The sequence below is a fragment of the Lissotriton helveticus genome, chromosome 3_1, assembly GCF_964261635.1.
Source record: "Lissotriton helveticus chromosome 3_1, aLisHel1.1, whole genome shotgun sequence".
In the NCBI taxonomy this organism is placed as follows: domain Eukaryota; kingdom Metazoa; phylum Chordata; class Amphibia; order Caudata; family Salamandridae; genus Lissotriton; species Lissotriton helveticus.
Genome location: NC_136061.1, coordinates 1,845,563,207 through 1,845,582,712, shown reverse-complemented (window position 1 = coordinate 1,845,582,712; position 19,506 = coordinate 1,845,563,207). Strand labels below are relative to the sequence as shown.

Genomic DNA, 19,506 nt, shown 5'->3' with positions numbered 1-19,506 from the left:
AAGGGAGTCTGGTGCTGTGGTCGTTCCCACGCTGTTGGGGTCCTTGCCATTCAGGACTCATGACACAGTTCCACATGTGGGATCGGCTTGAGTTGAACAGGGTTAGTGGCACCACGTGTCGTTCCTTGTGTTGTACAGGGTTAGTCGCACCATGTGTCGCCGACCTCGCATATGGAAATATGCCTCACTGATCAAAGGGAGTCTGGTGCTGTGGTCACTGCCACAAACTTGGGGTCACTGCCATTCAGGACTCAGGACACAGTTCCACATGTGGGATCGGCTTGTGTTGGACAGGGTTAGTAGCACTATGTGTCGTGGCTTGAGTTAAAGAGGGTTAGTGGCACCACGTGTCCAAAATTCAAATTGAGAGCTCTGCTGGCCGCAGTGTAGACTTGTATTGAGTGTTCGTTTTCACTTGAAGATGAATTTGGTGATTGTACTAAAGCTATAACTGATATAAGAAAAGTTCTTGAAGCAAGGATACTAAAAGGATATTATGTAGGTTTTAGGCCAGTGATTGTTACTTGCCTAGTGGAGTCTGTAAATTATGTATCAAGACTTAATTTTAATTGTGTGCCCTACTGACCGCAGTGTAGGTGTATCATGAAAAGATGAAATATCTATAGAATACACTGTCGAAGAAGCATTGAGACTGTATGAGCCTGAGATGATGCTTGGTACGGATGGGGCTCACTGGAACAATATCTTTCGACAACTGGACTGCGTCATCTGCAATGGTGACTCTATCTGAATTGTGAGCTCTGCTGACCGCAGTTTAGACCAGAGGTAGCGGTGAGCAAGGGCCCACAGCCACGTGTATAGGTTGGTGGCACCACCAGCCTGCGTAGTTCAGGTTCAGTGACACCATGTGTCTCCGGCCTTCCACATGCAAATAAGCCTCACTAATCGAAGGGAGTCTGGTGCTGTGGTCACTGCCACGGACTTGGGGTCACTGCCATTCAGGACTCAGGACGCAGTTCCACATGTGGGATCGGCTTGTGTTCAACAGCGTTAGTGGCACCATGTGTCGCGCCTTGTGTTGTACAAGGTTAGTGGCACCATGTGTTGCCGGCCTTGCATAAAGAAAAAACCCTCACTGATCGAAGGGAGTCTGGTGCTGTGGTCGCTGCCACAGACTTGGGGTTACTGCCATTCAGGACTCAGGACACAGTTCCACATGTAGGATCGGCTTGTAGTGAACAGGGTTAGTAGCACCACGTGTCGCCGGCCTTGCATATGGAAATATGCCTCACTGATCGAAGGGAGTCTGGTGCTGTGGTCACTGCCACGGACTTGGGGTCACTGCCATTCAGGACTCAGGACATAGTTGCCCATGTAGGATCTACAGTGCGGATGATGCGTCATCCAGGCAGGCATAACTGGTAACAATGTCTGTTGCCTACTGGAGTGCGTCATCTGCAATTGTGAGTCACTTTGAATTATGAGCCCTACTCACCGCAGTGCAGGCAGGAGGCAGCAGTGAGGAAGGGCCCACAGGCACGTGGCATTGACTTAAGCAATGTCTGTTGCTTACTCTACTGCGTCATTTGCAATTGCGACTTGATCTGTATTGTGAGCCCTACTCACCGCAGTGTAGGCCAGAGGCAGGGGTGAGGAAGGGCCCACAGCCACGTGTTGTTGATTTGAGCAATGTCTGTTGCCTACTGGACTGCGTCATCCGCAATCGCGATTCGATCTGACTTGTGAGCCTTGCTGTCCGCAGTGTATATCGAAGGCAGTAGTTTGTAAAGACATCAGTCTGCGGTGCTGTGCTGCTGGGGGCCTGTGTGGCGGAAGCCAGAGATCGGCAGAGGAGGCTGGTGGTCACAACGGTGGCCTCAGGGCAGGGTGAGGGGTGCCACCCTCACAAACACTTTGGCCTTCCCACAAGTGAACCACGCCCAGAGCTCCAGCCTATTTATTCACACTCCTACGCTGAAGTGGCCTACGTCGGAGCAGCCCACTTCGTTTACGCTTAAGCTTATAGGGGGGGACGACAAAGCTACATGACTGAGATCTTCCCTAGTGTTTGACGTAACATGTTTAGGTCCATAACACTACAAGCACTAGTAGTATTTGTGCACATGGAGAGGTGTGTGTTCTGCATACTGAGATGTGTCCAGCACATCACCGCTACGCTTTGCATTGTTGCATTGTTATTCATGGGTGAATTGCTTCCTTCACATATAGTTTGTTAACACCTGTTCCAATATTCAGCTATTGTGTGGCTCAGGGGCAATGCCTTTTTTGGAGGGTTCGCTGTCCTGTTCTGCACTGCCTTGGTGGTAGTAGGGAGAGGGGTGGTACAGGGGGAGGTCCTGAGGTTTGTGGCAGTGAGTGTTGTGTCCTTCTTGGGTGTCAGAAAAAACTATATGTTAAATAAACATTATAATTAGAAGTTAGCTTTAAAAAACATTGAAATTCACTGAAAAAACCATACGTTTCAGGCTCGTTATAGACAGAAATTTGCATTTTAAAAACCTTTGAAATTCGCTGAAAAAACCATAGGTTTCAGGCATGTTATAGTTAGAAATTAGCATTTAAAAACCTTAGAAATTCACTGAAAAAACTATAGGTTTCTGGCATGGTATAGATAGAAATTAGTATTTAAAAAAAACCTTAGAAATTCACTGAAAAAAACAAGGGTTTCAGAGGCGTTATAGTTAGTTGGACATTTCACTCATACAAAACCATAGAAATTCCGCCGTTATAATTAGTTCAGCTAACTATAACTCGCGCCCCTGCAATGCACTTCTGATGACCTCACATATTACATAATTCATGACATGGTCAGTGACATCAATGATGACATCACTGATGACATCTCACGTGACAGCACTGATGACATCACTGATGACATCACTACTAGAGAAAACAAAATCACCGGGCACAGTGATTTCTATCTTAGGGCAATATGTTCATTTTAGACTAACCAGACATGTATTTACTCATGATGCCAAAACCTACAACACAAGAGTTATTTATATAAATGATTTATAACTTTTTTCAATTTATTTTGATAATCATATATTACATTTTTGAAAGAAATGTTAATAATCTTTGTGGCATAAGGCCTCCGCCTAATTTAAAAGTGGGTGCACTCATGTCTGCACCAACTACCCAATAAATATTTGATGTTAACAGTAGCCCTGGAGGAAATTTCTAGTTACCAATTAACTAGTGTTTCAACTATTAAGACATTAATACTTTTTATGAAATGGAATTTAACCACCTAATTTGAAAAAATGTAGGCTCACTCATGTCTCACCCACCTCCCCTTGCTTGCTTGATGTTAACTCTAACCTTGGATGCAAAACTCCTATTACCTTGTAGCAAGTGTTCCAACTCTTTTCATAGCGGGGTTACTCCAGGAGAGTTTGTGCCATTCGGCATGAGCCAAGGAGTATCTAGTGGGTACAACAAATATTTAAGATAAATGTGTCACCATGCCTACTTATTATTAGTGATAAAAGGCAATGTATTTGATCGATAGTCTCTGCACTAACCTTATCAAGGTGGTCAAGTGATTCAGTGATACGAACTATTCACTGTAAGATGTATTGCATTCACTGTTTAAATAGCCAATGTAAGGAATGCTGTGAATAAAAAAGAGATTCTGGTTAACAAGCCAAAGATGTGTACAGTCTTAAATGAGGTATCGATAGGTTGCATTCATTTTTGTTTTTAATATATATAGCAATCCCCGTCTAGATGTTAAGTACCTGATGCCTATCGTGAACTCACGGATAATTGATATCTCTCACTGATATATGACTGTGCATGGGTCCTTTAGTCATCTACCCCGTTATTACTGTGTTACTAGAGGAGCGCACTAGTTAGTAGGGTGACAGAAACAAGAGAAAGAAAATCTGACCAATGCGATCTGCATTGTTCAGACCGTTATGGTTGGATTATCGATACAGGTGGCCATCTACGCATTTCATTAGGGGAGATACACATATGGCGATCCCATAATTAACAATCTTGGGAGACAATCGAAATTGACATAATTATGACTGCCAATTTATATCTACTAGGTTGATAGTGACCATACAGCTAAGTACCGTTAACAAATATGAATTAGCTACTAAAAGATGGCGCCCATGACAGAAGTAAAGTGGGCTGCTCCACCTTGTCCCACACTTATGACATCACCTAGGAGGGATGCTTGTCTAGTGAGGGTATAATTAGTGTCATGTGGAATGTCGGTCAGTTCGGCGTTGAGATATAGCTGAATAGAAACGTAGACTCTTTATAGGTGAGTTTTGAACCAAATTAACTACCACGATGTGTAGCATAGCAGTTATTTTAACTATAATGTACGCCGGAAATTATCGCTGGTTATATCTGTATGGGGATATATATATTTCCTATGTCGTAACATAACCTCATCTATGAATAGATGCATACATCTAAAGAACGTTAACAGAGTAGGATCAGCCATTAAAAGATGGCGCCCATGATAGGAAGCAAAGCGGGTAGTCCCATCCTGTCCCGCACCTATGACATTACCGAGGTGTGACGTTTGTTTAGTGAGGGTATAACAAGTGTCATATGAAATGCTGGCTAGTTAGGCATTGAGAACCATTTGAATAGAGACGTATACCTTCTATCGGTGAGTTTTGAAACAATCTAATTACCACGATGTATAGCTTAGCAGTTATTTTGACTACAATGTACACCGCATATTTGCCTCAACCGAAAATATCGCTGGTGATATTAATACGCTGTATACATGCTTTTTATGTCGTAACATATGGTCATTCATGAGTAGATGCATTTTAATAATAAGAACAGAAGTCTGACAATCACCTCATAGGTAGCTACATGTTATGCTAGATTGTTGATAGTATACAAGAGGTTTATAATAGGGGTGGGTGGATATCTCTGTTCCGCCCACGGAATGTGCGGAGATTTGCCCTTCCGCCCTTGCGCAAAGAAGGCGGAGATTTGAGGCAAATCTCCGCACATTGGGGGGCGGAACGGAAGTTGGCCGCCCGCCCGCTGCCCGCCTCCCGCCCGCCGTATTCAATTATATTTAAAACAAAAGCCTAAAATGAAATTTCAATAAAACTTACCTTATTGCAGCCGCATCCTTCCCCATCGTGGGTTCATCTGGGAACTGCGCATGCGCGGGAGCCTGCGCATGTGCTGTCCTGGCGAGGAATGCGCATGCGCAGGCTCCCGCGCATGCGCAGTTTCCAGATGAAGTCGCGATGGGGAAGGATGCAGCAGCAATAAGGTAAGTTTTATTTAACGTTCATTTTAGGCTTTTACATTTAATTTAATAAGGCGGGCGGGAGGCGGGCGGGAAGCGGGAGGCAGCCAGCAGGCGGGCGTTGCATAACGGAACTATGCGGAGAGGCACGGAGATTGGTTCAATTTCAGTGCCTCTCCATGTAAGTCCCTTATGCGAATTCCGCCCACCCCTAGTTTATAAGCTACCCGCAACTAGTGAGCTCCTCTAGTAATGCTGTAGTAACAGGATAGATGACTAAAGGACCCGTGCACAGTTAGAGAAGTGATATCAGTCAGAGATATAAATTATCCGTGAGTTAATGATAGGCATCATGCACTTCACATCTAGACGGGGATTGCTATATATATTAAAAACAAAAAGTAATGCAACCTATCGATACCTTGTTTATGACTGTACACATATTTGGTTTGTTAAACAAAATCTCTTTTTTATTCACAGCATTCCTTACATTGGCTATTTAAACTGTGAATGCGATACATCTTACAATGAATAGATCGTATCACTGAATTACTTGACCAAATTGATAAGGTTAGTGCAGAGACTATCAATCAAACACATTGCCTTTTATCACTAATAATAAGTAGGCATGATGACACATTTAGCTTAAATATTTGCTGTACCCACTAGATACTCCATGGTTCATGTCGAATGGCACAAACTCTCCTGGAGTAACCCCTCTATGAAAAGAGTTGGAACACTTGCCACAAGGTAATAAGAGTTTTTCATCCAAGGTTAGAGTTAACATCAAGCAAGCAAGGGGAGGTTGGGTGGGTCAAATTAGGTGGTTAAATTCCATTTCATAAAAAGTATTCATGTCTTAATAGTTGGAACACTAGTTAAATGGTAACTAGAAATTTCCCCCAGGGCTTCGGTTAACATGAAATAATTATTGGGTGGTTGGAGCAGACATGAGTGCACCCACTTTTAAATTAGGTGGTTAGAGCTAATGCCACAAAGAGTATTAACGTTTCTTTCAAAAATGTAATTTGTCATCCAGGTGGTTAGTTTCCCTTCCATCTCAATTGACTGGGACCGCGGAAATTCAATAAAATAGAGAGCCATGCTAAGAAAATCTCAACCAATAGGTAATAACAGCGGTCTCAGCCCACAGAAAGATTTTAAGGCTAGCCTAAGAAGAATTGTTTTTTGTTAAAAACATTTATGTATAGGTCAAAACATTGTCCTTTTTGCATTACCCATACAGTAAATTGAACGTCCAACATAGAGCTAATTTATGTTCTTCAACTACCTTTGGACAGTGTCACCTTACAATTACAAGGTAGGCACGATAAACCCAAATATGATTGATTACTACTAGATTAATTATACCTGAATGACATGGTATTAGATAAATAACCAGGAGTATGAACTAGCTTTAAATAGCACTTTTTTAAGACTCATGGGGAAGGTGGTCCTATTCACTTTTAAAATATGCAATTTACATTTGGTGTGTTCCCAAATTCTGGTGTGACTTTCTATCATCACATCAACAGTATGAAAGTGGAGTTTGAGTCAAAGTTGGTATTCATGTTAAATGTTATGGAATTAAATTGATAATTCCGTTATTTGTTGTGTGTTGATTCAAGAAAAGAAACCTCTTTTTCCTTCTAATTTTCCATTATCAAAAGGGTGCCTTATCTGACTATGTTTGTTATTAATTATTGATAATAGGGCATGTTAACTTTGGACTAAAATGATGACAATATATCTCTTGTTAAGCAACTACTGACGGATTCCTGATGAAGGATTAGCCGAAATGCGTTGTTTTCACTTCTCCAACAAACCGTCAGTCTTTCTACAAATCATCATTTGTGACACATGAATTCTCAGATTTGTGATTGAATCATTAAATTGTAAAGAAAGATAACAAGATAAGCTCTATAAGCATGCTTAGGTAATAGAGAATTGAGAATTGATATACATCTACTGTCTAAACAAGAGAGTATCTGTGTGTTTTTAAAAACATATTGTATCAAATTTGTACATAATTGTGTATTGTTTTTTAATTCATTTATACTGAAAAGAATGTTTTTCTATGCATGATAAAAGATATATGAATATCAAAGTAAATTGAAAAAAAAAAAAAATCATTTATATAAATAACTCTTGTGTTGTAGATATTGGCATTGTGAGTAAATACATGTCTGGTTAGTCTTAAATGAACATGTTGCCCTAAGGTAGAACTCACTGTGCCCGGTGATTTTTTTCCCCCAGTAGTTAATTTCCCGACAGGGTTGTATCCTAAATTCGGGGGGCGCGTTCTTTTCCAGAAATCACTGGTGACATCATCCATGTGAAAATCTGATGCACCTCCTCACACTCTAATATAACGTTTAATATATCCACTCTAAAATATAGATTATCATTTTCAAAACCATTGACGCACCAATACCAGTTACTACATACGCACTCACTGATTTGTAGGTCTAGACACAAATTTACTTATTCACCCATACAGTCCCTCATTCATGCAGTCACTCATGAATATAGCACTATCATATTCACTCATTCATGGAGTTACTCACACACCTAGTCAGTCATGCAAAGAATCAATCACCCTTCCATTTACTGACCTATAGAAGTATACACACAACAGATCACTTATTCAAACAGAAACAAAACATAATTACTCTCTTATACAATCACTGATACAAGTAAATACACATCTATACAGCCACTCTCACAATCACCGACTCTCACACATCGTCATTTATATACTCCAACTCTCACATACACTGCCTTTTACATATGTAGTTACTTGGACATGTACGACTGAGATATCCATTCACTCAGTTACACACACTCTGACCCACCCATACAGCTGTTTCCACATGCAATCTTGAACCCGTACACACAGTGTATCAACCACTCAAACATCTATGCACAGACTCACACACCTCAAAAGCACACACACACACACACCCAGACACCCATACAGATACTCAGACAACCAATCAATAACCCATATAGATCCTCATTTAGCTTCTCACCAACCCATGCAAACGCTTACACACCAACTGACAAACTAAACTGTGTGACTGTCTGTATCAGTCACTAACCCGCGCATTCAGTAAGATACATGTAATCACTAAACAGTCAGTCACACACCTAATATATCCTCCATTCAGATATTTATACACCCACTCATTCGTCAGCACACCTAGGCATATATGTAATACATATTTAAACACACATTCACTGGATGATGTCATCAGTGATGTCATTTGAGAGGTAATCAGTGATGTCACTGACCATGTCATGAATGATGTAATATATGACGTCATCAGCAGTGCTTTGCAGGGGCGCAAGTTATAGTTAGCTCAACTAACTATAACAGCGGAATTTCTATGGTTTTGTATGAGTGAAATGTTCAACTAGCTATAACGCCCCTGAAACCTATGTTTTTTCTGTGAATATATATATAAATAGTTTCATTTTCACACTATCTCAGATAAAGTTTAGTGTCTGAGAAATTGTGAAGCAAGGACGGATTTACCTGGGTGCATTACGCTCACTTGTCTCGGATACACTGTCACAAATAACTGGCTCTCCCCTCTCCTTGTGTTAATGCATAGTAAAATAGGGAAGCCAAGGGTATATCCTTATCATATACTTCTTACTCCGCCTCCGTCTGTAAAGCTCCCTTTAGTGAGGCCATGATCTGACTCCCAGAGGCCTAGAGTCAAAACCTCTCCTTCAAATCTATCCAGCCAGGCCCTCAAATGGCCGACATCTGTCATTCAAGTTGTATGTCTAATGTTTATAGCTGTTGCTGGGGAATGCACAGATGTGCTCCCCCAACTTCCAATGCCAGATGGAGTCAAACTAAAAGGCACGCAAAGATTTTTAGAGCAGAGAAATGCCCACTTTTTAGAAGTACAACGAAGAGGGACCCTGATTTCCTAATTAATTCAAGCAATTTCTTTAGTGCAACAACCATACTATATTCTTTTGGGTGATTGGGTTATTTATTTCTTTTGAAACTTTTATCTTTTTTATACAAGGATTTTACATCCTTCCAGTTAAGCACATATCAAAAACCATGTACATATTTACCAACATTCATATATTTTCACAACATACATTACAAACATTTATCACAAACATAGATATAACACTAGACCAATGTATCGTCTATATTCTAATCAACACAAATTAATTTCTTTGTGACTGAAGAATCCAAATAAATGTTCAGAACTGGGAACACAATATCATTTAGTGTCCATCAGAATGAATTCTATATTAGCCTTATTGCATGTTATTGTAATTGCCGCCTTATTGAATGTTATTGTAAATGACTTTCTAGAAGTGGCATTTCTAAGCTGTTAATGACAAAACCCCCTTTACCAGAGGTGAGAGTTTGTCATTGTAATTCCAATAATAAGAAGCAATATGAGGCTACTCCACTGCAATCCACTATTGCAGCCTGAAGAAATTTCAAGCATCCCCCATGTTAGCCGGTGGGAAGAGCAAGCCTCATAGGTAGTGAATACACACAATGGTATTCTTCACTACCTGGGCAGAGTACACCCGTGGGCACCTATCCTGTCTTTCACCTTCCACATGCTTCACCCCTCAGGACTTACCCTAGGGGTGCTCCAGTGGTAGTGAGAGGTACCGTCAGGATGGCTAGTGTTTTAGAAAGGCCAACCTGAGCATAAGATCACTTGCGCACACACAGTCCTACAATGTCAAGCTGGACACATGTTTAAAAAACACCATTGGTGCAAATACGCACACACAGGCAGGCAATGGCAGGCTAAACACATGTTTGAGAACACCATAGGTGTAAGTGTGCACACACAGGCCTGTAATAACAGACTCGACACATGTTTAAACACAATGCAATTGCAGGCTTGAAACACATTTTAGGAACATAATACATGAAAGTGCACACACTCAGGCCTGCAATGGCAGGCTTAAGACATGTTTTCAGAATATCAGGCACATACACCTCCTAACATGTTTAGAAAGGGAGTGTACACTTTTATACTGCATTTAAAGTGGGATAGTGCCCAGATCCCTAAAGCCATAACTAGAGAATCAGAAACACCACGTGGTGTCCCATGGGAAGAGCCGACCTCTTGTTCTGCCCCTCGGGGCTTAACCTAGGGGTGCTTTAGTGGTAGTGGAACACCCACTCCAGGTTGGCTAATGAGTGAGAATTGACAATCTGAGCACAAGCGCAACTGCACACCCACAAGCATGCAATGGCAGGTTTGATACATATTTAAAAGGCTATTCTGATGGGCGGCACAATCAGTGCTGTGTCCCACTACTAGCCAATGCAGTACCAGCTCTGGGTATGTGGTGTACCTTTTATAGGGCACTCACATGCACAACACCTAATCCAATCAAGTTAGAACCCTTATTGAGTGTGTGTAGGAAGGGCGCTGGTGCTTTTTACACTGCATCACAGCGGAAAAATGCTCAGAGTCCTGAGGCCATGATTAGAGACTCAGCAACGACCAGGAGGAAAGAGAAAAAAGAAAAAAGTTGTAGGGAAATACCCCAAGAAGGGCCATGTCCAACAACTAGCAGATGAGGGAACTAGAAAAACCAGGGGAGCTGGACCAGGTTAGCTGATGGACAAGAATTAGGTTGAGGAGGATGAAAAGATCCAGGACTGGGAGCTCCTGAAAAAAAGAGACCCAAATCCAAAAGACTAGGGGCAGGATTACATGAGAATGATGATCTGTCAAATCAGGACCAGGAAGTACATGACCAGGATGTTCTTAGACCAGCATGAACCAGAGGTCAAAGAAAATCAGAACTAGGAAAGGCTAGGATGACAGGACAAGATATTGCAGAGCCATGCAGGCAAGGGGCATGATGGTGAGGGCCAGAGTATCAGGACCAGATTGAAGAGGACTAAGAAGATCAGGACCTGAGGGGCAATAGCAAGTATCTCCAGGATACTAGGTAAAGGGCATCCAGAAGACCAGAGCAAGAGGACTAGGTAACCTAAAAGGATTATGACCAGGAGGACTTGAAAGAGGGCTCAGAGGGTCATAAAGATCAGGATTTAAGAAACCAGGGCTCATATTTCCAATTGGGGCAGAACAGTCATTACACGTAGCAGAACTAGAGAAAGGAGTATCTAAGATAGTAAGGCCAGCCATCATCTGGAAAAACAAGAATGGACATTGATGGGCAGGAGGTCCAGAACCAAAAAGACCAAGTTCATGAGGACCCAAACAGGGAGAACCTTGATCAAGATGACCTGGATCAATGGCTGCAATATTAGAAGGACTAATAGACATGGAACAGATCAAGGGGAACAAGTACAACCCAAACCAGGAGGACAAAGACTAAGATTGCCAGGACACCAGAAGAAAGATAGACCAGGACCTGCGGTACCAGGGCTAGGAGATTGATGAAGAGGAGAACCAGGACAGCTTGACGAGGAACAAGAGGACTTAAAATGAACATGGCCAGATGGGCCGTGACTATGGGAGCCAGGAAGGAGTATGATGGCCAAAAGGCAAAGTTTATGATAAAAAGTATAATAGGACATGAAGAACCAGGATGACCAGGACCAAGGAGAACAAGACTAAGATAGCAGGTGAGTCAGGCACAAGAGAACCCAAATTATAAGGAACAGAACCAAGTGTATCAGAGACAATGGGCACAAAATCACAAGGACAAGGAGTATGAAAAACAAGAATACCATGACCTTGACAAGGAGTGCCAGATGGATGAGACTAGGGACACAGGCAGCCAGAATCAGAAGGAAAAGTTCTATGAGGACCAGGAAACAATGAACTAAGGAGACAAGGTTGAGGAAGAAAATGATGATCAGGAGGATCAACCCTAGGGACATCACAAACCAGGATGATCACAGCCTGGAGGTACAGGCCACAGGGTTCGGAACAGGATTCCCAGAAATGTGAGCAACATGATGGCCAAGCCCAGGGGACTAGATAAAGGAAGACAGTGATGAGTTTGTGTAGTAGCATGAAGACAAGAAGCAGAAAGACTATGGCCCAGAGGATCAGAACCAGATCCAGGAAGACAAGAACCAGGCCAATAGGGCAGGGACCCAAATAAGAAAGGAAGACAAGGGGGTCAGTTCCAAGAATACCAGTAGGACTAAGACAAGAGCAATGATGATTGGAAGGATCAGCAACAATAGGACCAGGAACATTACTAGGAGTGCCAAGGGGACCATGACCAATAGGACCAGGGCACAGAGTATCAAGTGGAACAGAAAGACCAGGCTCTGGGGGTAGCAGGGCCAATGTGAAGAACATCAGAGGACCATAAAAGACAGAGGCAGGAAGACTACGGGGATTGGACCTGAATGTCTTGAGGACCAGGACCAGAAACAAAATGACAAGGCTCAGATGGACCCAAGCAAAGAGAACCAGGACCAAGAGGGGCCATACTAGGGTCTCCAACTTTCTCTGTAGTGAGAGCTAATTCTGACCAGTGACAATCATCATGAGCTACAGAAGGCTAAGCAACTAGTGTATTGTTACAAAATGTCCCCCCCGCCTAGATTATTAGATTTTAAGCGATGCTATGGTTTGAACAAAATACTTTGTCAGTGAGAGCATGGTCTTTGGGGATGTATGAACATGTGTGAGTATGAATGTGATATATGTGTCCCGGTGACTGAGAGAATGTGTCATATGTCCTTGTGGCACAGGGCATACCTTTTGCCATATGTGGCACTGTTACATGTATAATGCAAATGAGAGAAATTTAAAGTGCGTAAAATGTTCTGCAAAAATGTTCACAATATGGAACATTTTTTTGCACTTTAAATTTCTAGAGCTTAAAATAGGGGCTGTAATTGTCTCTTATAATATGACACTGTATTATGAAAATTAAACTGAAGAGATAACTTTGTTTATATAGATTCCATAATTCTCATCATTTAAATGTTCTCCCATTTCCAAGTGTCACATTTACAAACACAAAGCATCTTTCTCCCAGTGGCCTGTAGACATGATGCCATGCTTATAACAGAAAAATACATTTGTTTAAATAGGAGGTATTTTAAGTGAATAAACATGCTTTATAAAACATTAAGACCCGTTTGGCTTAATTGAAATTGTAAAAAGACATAAATACTTAATGTTTCATAGAAAAATGTGTCTTCACTTTAAATTTTTCACGTTCGAAAAAAAGTTCTATTTTCCAGTTATAAATATGGCTCAGTGTCTACCGGCCACTCGGTGCAAAAGGCCCGCTGCTTGTAAATGAGACTAATTGAAATGCAAGGAATTAAAATGAAGAGCTAATCATTAAGGTAACTTTTCATTTTTATTTTCTCCTTTTTAAAAGCATTCAGAAAAATCATTTTGTTTTCACACTCCAAACTGAGTTGACAAGGACTTTGGTTCTTCACCACTGTGACTCAGCCTAGCCCATAAATCTGAATGAGCACTGCTCATTATCAGGTTCTGCTATCTACACCATGATGATAATAAATTAAATATAGTAAACACAGGCTTCCTTTAACATGAAAAGAAAAATGTGACCCTGTGCCTATTTAAAAATTAGCTCAGTTAATCAAGTCAGAAACAATGGAGGTAGTCTTTCTCATCCATTCTGCTAAATTATGGACCTTCCAGTAAGAATATGAGTCATCAATATTCATTCCTAATTCAGGATGGCAAAGACCTTCCTATTTCCCTCCGGAGTCTACTGGAGACAATAGTTCAGTATTATTCGGCGGCTATCCATTAGCAAGGTAAGAACAGAGAATTCCTATTTCTTACAAGTTAAAATACCCACCACCCACACCTGATTCCAAATGGCAAATCTCCAGAATCAAACAGACAGACAATGGAAAAAAGACTTCTAGAACCCCACTCTTAGCATCAATATCTCAAATTATGGAATAACAGGCACACAAAATGTAAAAGGGTAACCTTCATAATGTGTCACATACTGCTGATGATTGCAATAAAACCTTTCTCAAAGCAATCTGAGAAATTGTGTAATGATCATTGAGTAATTGTACACATAGCATAGCCCTGCACATAGTTGTAAATGCGATTCTGCTGATAAATGCTTGAACTACAAATGAGCGTGTACATTTCTTCCAAAATCATGATTTTTCTGTGCAATGAATCGCAAATCAACACTACAACGTGAAACATGCATGCTTATCAGACTAAATTCGGGATTTTAATACTCTATATAACACATTTCTATCTCCAATTTAAAGATATGGAAACTGTCCGTAAGGGGCATGGTAATGCCTCATTCAAAAGTACCAATGCAAATAGTATGACATTCTATGATCCATACGTGTGGCAATATTACTAACAGTGTAAAACAGCCTATCAACCCAAATACATAAAATGTGCATTGCATTGGAACTTGCACAAAATGGCACTGATCTGAAAGACTAGAAACACCATACTCCTAATTGCATGACACCAAATGGAAACAGCTGTAACCTTAAACTTGATTAATCACTAACATTCAGCTCCTCACCAGCGATAGTAAGTACAACATATATACCCATACCATACTTTGATCTCCTAGCCTCAATGTACTGGCATTTGCTTCAACCTGACGGAAGGCCAGTGCAATTGTTCAAAACGATCGAAAACCCCATAGATCCATCTCTTATGGATGTCATTTAGGGGTAGTCAGGGGTTGCAGCTGCAACCCCTGATTTGCCTATTTCGACCACTGGTCTCAGAGCTCGGGCGGCTCACTCCTATGGTGGCCAGGGAACCTCTCTGCTTGCATTCTGCCTATTTTTTGAAAATATTAGTAGTGACTAATAATCTATTATTCACATTAGTGTAATAAACAAAAACTTGAGCAGCAGGAGTTGGAAGGCGACCTTCGCTGGAAAGTCTGGTAAGTAAAACTTTTTTTTAAACTATGTTCTGTGTGCTTGTGTGGGACAGAGACAGCATACACATGCATGTGTCTATGTGTCTCTGTATGTGGAAGCATATGTGTGAGTGAAAGTGACTATGTCAGTGACAACTAGTGAGAGAGAATGAGTGAGATAGAGCATTAGTATGTGAGCATTAGTGAGTCAGAGTGAGCAACAGTAAGAGTGACTGCATGTGATTGAGTGTGGGTGAGTCAGAATGAATCGGTAAGAATTAGCGTGAAGGAGAGCTAAAGAGTATGAGTGAGGATGAGTGTGACTGGGAATAATTGAGTGACGGTGATTGAGCATAACTCTGAGTTAGAGTGAGTGAGTCAGAGTGAAAGAAAATAAGTGAGAGTGGGTGTCAGAGTGAGTAAGTATGAGTGAGTGAGAGAATGAAGAATGTGATTTAGTGTGAGACACTGGATGAGAGAATGAGAGAGAACACATAAGATTGAGAGTGAGTATGAGGTCCTCAGAGTAAAACGTGCTAGTGAGTGAGAATATATAACTTAATCAGAGTAAGCATGAGTGTGAATGAGCAAGAATGAGTGACAGAAGAATGAGTGCAAGTGAGTGTGAATGGATGAGTATGCATGAGTGATTAAGAATGTGGTGTTTTGCTTGCAAGTGTGCCATTGGCGCTGGCATACTGAAGGTATTTCTCTGCTTATGAAGGTGCCCAGGGGAAAACACGGATGAATCATTCTGAATGCAATTCTTAGCATGGCAGGAACCTGTGACAAAATACTGGCACTGACATATAATATTTCTTGGCATAGGAGGCACCAGTGAAAAACTGCTGGTAGAACATAGGAGGCAATTTGTTTCCTAAGGAAACTGTGGCATATGTGAAGCTTCAACCATGACAAAATTCTGGCTCTGATATACTATAGATAATTTTTTATGTAGGGATCACACATGGTATATAGCCAGCATTATTGGCAATATTCTTGCACTGGCCTATTATATTTAGTGTTTGGCATAGGAATTACCCATGGAATTTGAGGGGCACCCATGACAAAATGCTAGTCCTGGCACAATGGATGTTACTTTTGACTTATGACGGCAACCACATCACATTTTGAAAAACTGGAACTAACTTCTGGGTAGCTTAGGTTTTAAATCGTGCTTTAAAATACACTGTGACCACATTTCAAAATGTTCTTGGGTGAGAACACCCCTGAACCTGAAGGTATTACATCCCATCACTTTCAAAGATCTAAGCTACGTGCAATCTACAATAAACATTGCTTGTTTTGTGTAGTTATATTCATTATGTGGTTATTATGGCACTTCAATGTATAAAATGGAAGAGGGACCCTGAGCCTAAAAAGGATAAGGGAAGGGGAAACCACCCACCAGGGTAGAAATAATATATAACAACATGAAAAAGCAGTTCCCAATGATATAAAGGACCAAGAGGTTCAAATAGTACAATTGCCCACAGAGCTGTTGTTTGTATTCACATTATTTTATTGTCATTTATATAAAAAAATTCATTAAGACAAGTTCATACTTCAATGAGTAGGACAACAATTATATCTCATATAGTGTCAACCCGTAAACATAGAGAACAGTAAAACAGATACACACACCAGTCATTCATTCTACCAGTCTCAAACTCACTAACACACCGATGTAACCATAAAAGTTCAAACACCGCAAACAACTCTCAACAGCCAGACAGAAAAAAGCGCCGACGCGCGTTTCGGAACAGTGCCACAATGTGGAATTCCTTCATCAGGGCGCCAGTAATTCATGTAACTAAGGGCCACAAAGTCTTCCAGATGTCCGGGTGGATAATTTTTAGAACATATTCATAAGTTCTGGGCAACACAACAGCATGTCTGTGGGCAAAACAAATATTTATAAATAATTACAAAATAGATGTTCATCAACCTCGCCTTTGGCTGAGGCTTCGAGAAAAAGCCCCTTCCTGGTGTGTATATACTTTACTATTGTCTTGCCTCCAGGAATTTAGCAACTATCTGACCTTTAGGACCTTATTCCAAACCTTTTTTTTAATGTTTTTCTGTTTTCTATTTTAATGTGTATATATCTCTATGTATGAAGCTTGGTAATCTAACCTCTGTGGACTGCATGTATGCGGCCTGAGTGGATTTAGGCTGTGTTTTGAAATGCTTCACTTCATGTTCTGACCAACCCCCCCCTTTTGTACCTTTTGAACGTCTATTTTGTAATTGTTTATCAATTTTTGTTTTACCCACAGACATGCTGTTGTGTTGCCCAGAACTTATGAATATGTTTTAAAAATTATCCACCAGGACATCTGGAAGACTTTGTGGCCCTTAGTTACATGACACTATATGAGATATAATTGTTGTCCTACTCATTGAAGTATGAACTTGTCTTAATGAATTTTTTTATATAAATGAAAATAAAATAATGTGAATACAAACAACAGCTCTGTGGGCAATTGTACTATTTGAACCTCTTGGTCCTTTATATCATTGGGAACTGTCTTTTCATGTTGTTATATATTATGGCACTTCAGCAATATCAATTATTGTGATTTCATGATGGTTAAGGTCAGGGCCATTGGAATTATGCAATTGTACAGCTGCAGCGTTTTTCGTACAATTATGGATTTGTTGCATTTGCCACATAATCCTTAATCTGGGGCATAATATGCAGATTTTAACAACAAAAATGTTTCTAACTCATATGGTTTAAAAGTTACCAAACAATGCAGCAAAACATGTTGACGTACAGAGGAAGGCCCTCTGAATAGGTCGGCTGGCCACCTTTCTGTGCTTATTGCTATATGTGGGTGTTGATCTGGCACCAATAAGGTGCAGTTTAAGCCCAGACAGTGTTAACAAATGTAACAAATTAGAAAATAATGAAGTAATACTATTGCAGAATTAGTCACAGTATGCCACATAATTTGCCTTTTCCTTCCACATAATTTAGTCTACCTTACCGCATATTTTGCCCCCTTCGCCCACTGCATAATTTTAGTGGCCCTGGTTAAGGTCTTTTTGGGAAGATTCGGGATCATAGGTCATATGATGTTACTTCTTGTGATGTCATTAAGGTCATAGAGTGTGTCACATCACTTCTGCTATACTTGGCATTTTAGGGGAATTCATTTCCAAGCTCTGTCTATCTAATAGGAAGGCTCACAATGGTGACTCATGCTTCAATATTTGCATGTCTACTCCAATAACAGGGAGGCATTTCTTTCTTTGTCCAATTTGCTTTACTCTGCCACTGTGAGTACAGTTTTGGTGCAGTTAACTTTTCTATGACATTTTCTGGGTGTCACGTATGTGATTGTACACTACCGACCTGCTACGTAAGAAAGTTCATAGGTATGAACCTTGCAGTCAAAATCAGCAGCTGCTTGTAACTAATATATATCATCCCCTCATGAACCTTAGGTTTAAGCTTGGAAGTACATCAACAAGTATTGTCTTTCTGTACTACCCATGCCTCACATGCCCTCCATCAATCCACTAGCTGCATTTACATAGCCTACAGTGTGATAACTGTGTCTCGTTAGCTGAGTACTACATTTGAGGTGGAAAAACTATGCATAACCAAGTAACATACATATGTAATAGCGCTTCTTCAGTCCACAGAGTTTCTAATTGCAATTTTGATTTTGTAGATAAGAATTGCTCTTATAACATGGAATTTATGGACCGTGGAAATCCATGCCATGACACGTGCTCCAATCCTAAAATAAGTCAACTTTGTAAGGAGCCAGTTAGCGAAGGATGCTTCTGCCCTCCTGGTAGGTATTTTCATATATGTCTTACTGAATTAAAATGTGCTCAACATCATGTATGCAAAAAGTAGGGAACATTGACTGATCCATTTGGGGAATTTGCAACACTCTGCAGAAAAGTGTGACACAACTGCGATGCTGGCCCTTTTGAGTCATTTCCTGAGAGATATGTTTCGTAATCATTTGCGTAGGAGGAATTTGTACGGACCTTTGGTTGCTATATATTACTGTAAAACGATTTCTCTTTGTCCAGTGCAGCGATGCGCCTACATGTCTTTTCTCCAAGTGAGTACTCAGTGATAACGCAAGGGGTCCTGACTTATATTTCTCCCAAAGTCAGGTTTTGTAGATTATTTTCCATAAAAAGAAAAGACATACATTATTTGTCCTATTTGGAAGTAGACATAGGCTACACTGCTCTTAGGTGGACTGCCTTCATTCCGTCAATTCTAGGTCTTTGAAAATATTCTATGAACACAGTGCCCTTCCCCTTAATAAAGAATGGTCTGAAAGTAACCAATTTTGATAGCCTCTAAATCCTATTAAGATATGGGTATTTTGGCGTGTATACGTAATTACATATTCGATTGCCCAGACTTAACACGAGATACTGTGGAAAGAAGGTTCAATTTAGCGGGT

The 19,506-nt window shown here is 40.7% G+C and overlaps 1 protein-coding gene across 1 annotated transcript in view; it reads left to right on the top strand.

Annotated features, from left to right (window-relative positions):
* Positions 1-19,506, top strand: part of LOC144823889 (mucin-5B-like) — a 1,747,676-nt gene that overhangs the window by 298,869 nt on the left and 1,429,301 nt on the right. Inside the window, exon 7 of the mRNA XM_078682783.1 lies at positions 18,748-18,873. Coding sequence (XP_078538909.1) covers positions 18,748-18,873 — 126 coding nt within the window. The remainder of the gene's footprint in view (positions 1-18,747; positions 18,874-19,506) is intronic.